Source organism: Colobus angolensis, unplaced genomic scaffold, assembly GCF_000951035.1.
Source record: "Colobus angolensis palliatus isolate OR3802 unplaced genomic scaffold, Cang.pa_1.0 Scaffold240, whole genome shotgun sequence".
In the NCBI taxonomy this organism is placed as follows: Eukaryota; Metazoa; Chordata; class Mammalia; order Primates; family Cercopithecidae; genus Colobus; species Colobus angolensis.
Genome location: NW_012115600.1, coordinates 2,557,572 through 2,563,966, shown reverse-complemented (window position 1 = coordinate 2,563,966; position 6,395 = coordinate 2,557,572). Strand labels below are relative to the sequence as shown.

Genomic DNA, 6,395 nt, shown 5'->3' with positions numbered 1-6,395 from the left:
TACAATTATATTAATGAACCCATCAATTGCAAGATATGTTCTGATTTCAGAATCATTAAAATGTGAAGGAATGTCTATCTTGCAATTGAAAAAAACCCTATAATAATAATAATGTTGGCTCCTATGCTGGGCACTGTAGTCCATGCCTGTAATCCCAGCACTTTGGGAGGCAAAGGCAGAAGGATCATTTGAGGCCAGGAGTTCAAGACCAGCCTGGGCAACACAGCGAGACCCCATCTCTACAAAAAGAAAAAAGAAAAAAAATTAGCCTGGTGATGTGACACACACCTGTAGTCCCAGCTACTCTGGAGGCTGAGGAGAGAGAATCCCTTGAGCTCAGGAGTTCAAGACTCTGGAGGCTGAGGAGGGAGAATCCCTTGAACCCAAGAGTTCAAGGCTGCAGTGAGCCGTGAGCGTGCCACTGCACTCCATCTCAGGTGACAGAGTGAGGCTCTGTCAAAAAAAAAAAAAAGAAAGAAAAAGAATCCTGGTTCCCACTTATTAAGCATCTCCTGGGTGCCAGGCACCATGCTCCAGATGTTTTCCTAAGTCCTTCACTTGTTATAGTGCCCCAGTGAGGCAGATGTTATCATTTCCACTTCATGGTTAGGAAACTGAATATAAAGAGGTTGAGTCAGTTTTCCAAGGCCTCACAACCAGGAAGTAGAGCTTGGATGGTAGGATTTCTTAATTCCAAATACTTTCTCTTCTTGGTAGATTGTTCTCCAGGCTAAGGAGTCAGAGATGAGGTCTCTATAGAATAGAAATGGGTTGTGAATGTGTTGCTTTGAACATGTCTTGAATCTGCAAGGTGACCAGGAAGGACAAAGGTAACAATAGATAGAGTCGTAATCTAATTAATCTCCAAATACTGGTCCTTGGAGGCAAGGCGTTAACAGGACAGTCAGTGTTGCTCAGAATCCAGATAGAGGGGAGCCAAGGACTGAGACAGTCAGGGTTGATACAGCGCAGAGTGGGAGAAGGACCCTGATCAGCCACGAGGATCGTATCAGGCCCACGGACAACACAACAAGCTCTTACCCTAGAGGCCACTATTCCCCAGAGTCACCCTATTCCTTTATTCACTCTTTACTAATGAAGCAAAAATCTTTTGAGAATCATTTAGTTCTTCTTGCAACCTTTCTTCAAGAGGGGAATATGTGCTGAGCAATCGTCATGAGCCAGCAGGCGGAGATGTAGTACTGGAACAAGTTATACATTAACAAGGTTTTCTGGTTAGTTAGTCCAAGTTAGTTCCCCTGTGCCTGGTTATGGGATTGAATGTTTTGCTCTGTGAAGCTGTGGATACGGCGCTTCATCTGATATGAACCCCGTGACAGATCCTATTGTGATACTCTCAGCAGTGCTCCCTGACACCTGGCTCCTGGGCTATCTGTCTATCTGTCTAACTACAGTGTTGGGGAAAGCCAAGCCCACATTGGTGGATTCCCAACATAGCTCTACCTCATCAGATGACAAAAGAATGTTCTACAGCTTTTTGGTGGGGTGGCAGCAAGGATGTGGACATAGCTGGGGTAGGGCAGGGCAGACAAGGTTGAGGATTGCTGGAAGCATCAGAGATTGCATCAAAGATGTCTCTGTCGACCCGACCAGAAGAAACTCATCTTGAAGCTGCCAGAGAGTGTGCCTCTGGGTCTTGACTCTGGAGAGGCTCTTTGGACAGTGGTGGAGATAGCGCCAGGATAGACGTCACCGAGTCTCCACATGGACGTCAACAGGGCTGAAGGTCACAGTTGGAGGGTATTGGCTGCCGTTGTTGTTTGGACCCACGGCAGAAGGGGTGGTTGGCTTGGGGCCCTTGGGCTCCAGTTCCCGCCTCGTCCTCATTTTCCTGTAGGGAGATAGTGTGCACATGGTTGAGTCTTTCCCATGGTATGCCGTGGGGAATGGGCTCTGTGACTACAGTTCTGGCCAACAGATTAATGTAGATTAACATAGACATTAAATCACGTTGCTTACTTGCCGCCACAGAATTTTACAACTGGAAGGGACCTTACGCATCAGCTGGTCTGTCCTTCAATTTTTTCACTTAGATCAGATATTTAATTGTATTTGTTTCTATTAAGGAATGAGTAAAATGTCAGAGGTGGCTATATAAAAGATAAAAATAAAGATATTACTTTTTTTTTATGTTCCAAGTTGTAGCATGTGTTACATTTTCCAGCCTCATTATGCTTGCTAAGTTTATTGCTAGAAATATTTAAGAACTTTTTACATAGTTGAAAAGAGAATGTACTTAAAACATATATTTTGGCTTCATTTAATATGCTATAAAATTCAATAATGAAGAGCAATTATGAATTCTTTTTTTTCTTTTTTTGAGACAGAGTCTCGCTCTGTCACCCAGACTGGAGTACAGTGGAGCGATCTCGCCTCACTGCAACCTCCGCCTCCTGGGTCCAAGTGATTCTTCTGCCTCAGCCTCCCAAGTAGCTGGGATCACAGGCGCCTGTCACCATGCCCAGCTAATTTTTGTATTTTTTATTAGAGATGGGGTTTCAACATATTGGTCAGGCTGGTCTCGAACTCCTGACCTCAGGTGATCCACCTGCTTCAGGCTCCCAAAGTACTGTGATTACAGGTATGAGCCACCACACCCAGCCAAATTTTTGTATTTTTACTGTAGATGGAGTTTCACCATGTTGGCCAGGCTGGTCTTGAACAGCAGGCAAGTTATCCTTCCTGCTTGGCCTCCCAAAGTGCTGGGATAGCAGGTGTGTGCCACTATGCCTGGCCAACAATTACGAATTCTCATGTCTTCATGATATTTCATCTTGCTGACATATATATATATATATATATATTTTTTTTTTTTTTTTTTTTTTTTTTGAGACAGAGTCTCACGCTGGTTGCCCAGGCTGAAGTACAGTGGCACAATCTCAGCTCACTACAGCCTCAACATCCCAGGCTCATGTGATTCTCCCACCTCAGCCTCCCAAATAGCTGGAACTACAGGTGCACACCCCCATGCCTGGCTAACTTTTTGTATTTTTAGTAGAGATAGGGTTTCCCTATGTTGCCCAGGCTGGTCTTGAACTCCTGGATTCAAGCAATCCACCTTCCTTGGCCTCCTGGGGTGCTGGGATTATAGGCATGAGCCACTGTGCCCAGCCTCATAATTATTTGTTTAAAATGTCAAATCTTCAGGGAAGTTGCACAAATAGTACAGTTAATGCTCTAATACTCTTGTTACAATTTGAATGTGGCCCCCAAAAAGCCTGCATTGGAAACTTAATCCCTAACTCAACAGTATTGAAAGGTAGGGCCTAACGGGAGGTGTTTAGGTCATAAGGACTCCACCTCATGACTCCATTAGTGCCAATTATAAAAGGACTTCATAGGCTGTGAATTTGATCTCTTGCTCTCTCTTTGCCCTTCTATTGTAGGATAACAGAGCAAGAAGGCCCTTACCAGATACTGGCCCCTCAATATCTTAAACTTCCCTGCCTCCAGAACCGCAAGAAATAAATCTCTTTTTTGTATAATTTACCCAGTCTCAGATATTCTGTGATAGCAGCACAGCATGGTCTAAGACAGCCCTTCGCTGAACAATTCACTAATTACTAACAATTTGTCACATCTGCTTTTTTTTTCCTCTCTACTACTTTATCTTTCTCTATTGTCACACACAGTTTTTAAAACCATGAACCATTTGTGAGTTGCAGGAATCATGCCACTTCACTCCTAAATACTCCTAAGAACAAAGACATTTTCCAATGTATCTATAATGCAATTATCAAGCTTCGAGACTCTTCATTTTAAACATGACAACATATAGGCAGGAGGAGGTTACATAACTTGCTTGATTTTGACAAACCAAAGACTACTGAACCCAGGTTTCTCAATTCCCAGCCCAGGCCTCAGCGCAAACAGGGTGGGTTGAGTGGATTCTCCATTCAGATATGACCTAAAAAAGAGGTTCAGAGCTCCAGTAACAATGGAGAGAAATAAAGGGTAGACATTGGGGTTTGATGCCACTTCCTGGTTTGGGATAGACCCAAACTGTAATATCCTAAATACATTTTTTTAAAATAACCTTTTTAATGTTATTATTATTACATGTAATTGTGGGAGTCTTTTCTTTGAAGCCAGATGAACTTAGGTTTGAATCCCAGTTGTGCTAATCAGGGCTTAACAACCTTGGACATATGATTTAATCTTTCTGTATGTGTTTCTATACCTACAAAATTGAGGATAATAGTAGTATCCACCTTGTGAGGTTGTTAGATGAGGATTAAATGCATTAACACATGTAAGGAGCTTAGAACCATGCCTGGCATGTGGTATGAGATCAATATACTTTAGCTACCTTTATTTTATTTATTTATTTATTTATTTATTTATTTAATTTTTTGAGACGGAGTCTCACACTGTCATCTGGACTAGAGTTCAGTGGTGTGATCTCAGCTCACTGCAACCTCCATCTTCCGGGTTCAAGCGATTCTCCTGCCTCAGCCTCCCAAGTAGCTGAGATTACAGGCACCCGCCACCATGCCCAGCTAATTTGTTGTATTTTTAGTAGAGATGGGGTTTCACTATGTTGACCAGGCTGGTCTCAAACTCCTGACCTCGTGATCCTCCCGCCTCAGCCTCCCAAAGTGCTGGGATTACAGGTGTGAGCCACCATGCCTGGCCTAGCTACCTTTATTTTAAAAACTTTTTTTTTTTTTTCCCAGAGACAGGGTCTTGCTATGTTGCCCAAGCTGGTCTCAAACTCTGGGGCTCAAGTGATCCTCCTGCCTCGGCCTCCTGACTAGCTGGGGTTACAGGCAGAGCCACCACACCTAGCAGCTACCTTTATAAATAATATTCATATTCTTATAAAAACAATGCGTGTTTACTATTCCTCAAAACTTAGGAACATCCCCCTCCCAGCAAAAACTAACAATGTTATCATGAAGATGCACCAGTTGTTAAGACCTTGCTGTGTTGCTCTCCCTTGGATATGTGTATGGGTAACCTATGTGTATGATTGTGATTACCATGTATACATTGTTTTGTAAACTTTGATAATATATTGTAAACAGCTTTCCTTATTAATCCGTGACTTCTAATACATATATATATATGTATATATATATGGAAATATATTTTTATAGACAGGGTCTTGCTATGTTGCCCAGGCTGGACTCAAACTCCTGGACTCAAGCCATCCTCCTGCCTCAGTCTTCTGAGTAGCTGGGATTACATATCACACTACCACACCTGGCCATGATATCTTTGTAAAGAAATGGCTTCTAGGTCTTCTATAATATGTTTTATTCATAGTTTTTAAATTTTGATTTCTTCCCTGAAAATAATTACCTTCCATCAAGGTTGCACCTGAAGGTAATTACACATAAGGTGATAAGATATAAAATTTATTTTTCGTGTGATCAAATTATATTCTTTTATTTCCCCTCATATGTCTCTAGAAAGCAGAGTCAGGGTACGTGCTTCCAGTATTTGTCATCTCAAATTACTTATGTGGCAAGCTCATACAACCTAGCAGAGGGATCTCTGAGAGAAGAGGCCTGAACATTCCTCTATTATCTGTAAATTACAAATGTTCACCACAGTGCTCAAGACCATTATCATTGTCATTATCATTATTACATTTAAAAAATATTCCTCCAAGTACAAAAATAGTCACTTTGAAATTCCTTCAACAGAACAGACTCAAAAAGGACCCCCAAGGGTTAGACCATTTACTAAAGGCTCAGGGATACTGCCAGGCACACGATGGGCACCCACGTATCATCTCCCATGTATTCTGAAGTCGCCGAAGGGGCCAGGCAGTTCCAAAGCCCAGGGCATCCGTACCTGTTGTACATCTTCAGCAGGATCAGAACCACGGTGAAGATGATGATGACAACGACCACAACAGCAGCAACAATGGCTCCAGAACCTACAGAAAGGAGAGAAGCAGAGACTGTGAACGTGCAAACTGAACGCAGACTGGGAGGACGCCCTGCTGTGGCACCTCACATCCTCACTGGGTCAAGGGAAGCAGGAGAGAGGGCAACGTCCTGGGACACTCCCAGTTGAGTCCAGGACAGTCACATCTGGAGTGGCTATGCACCCCTGCCCCAAGCTGCGCTTGAAGGACCCTGTCCTCAGTACATCGTCTGCCAAAACTCTGCCTTAGGGCAAGTCCTGGTTCTTATCAGCTCCAGCACAACCTCAAACTTCTGGGAAACAAACAAGCAACATCCCCCCCCTCTTTTTTTTTTTTTTTTTTTTTTGAGATAGGGTCTCCTTCTGTTGCCCAGGCTAGAGTGCAATGGTACAATCACAGCTCTCCCGGGTTCACGCCATTCTCCTGCCTCAGCCTCCCAAGTAGATGGGACTACAGGCACCCGCCACCACACCCGGCTAAATTTTTTGTATTTTTA

The 6,395-nt window shown here is 43.2% G+C and overlaps 1 protein-coding gene across 1 annotated transcript in view; it reads right to left on the bottom strand.

The window, feature by feature from the left end:
• Positions 1–1,512: 1,512 nt before the first annotated feature.
• The window catches only part of NCMAP (noncompact myelin associated protein), a 28,869-nt gene continuing 23,986 nt past the window's right edge, over positions 1,513–6,395 (bottom strand). The window contains exons 2-3 of the mRNA XM_011945613.1: positions 5,824–5,908; positions 1,513–1,852 (exon numbers count right to left, since the gene is read on the bottom strand). Of these exons, the coding sequence (XP_011801003.1) occupies positions 1,711–1,852; positions 5,824–5,908 (227 nt within the window). The 3' untranslated portion in view covers positions 1,513–1,710. The remainder of the gene's footprint in view (positions 1,853–5,823; positions 5,909–6,395) is intronic.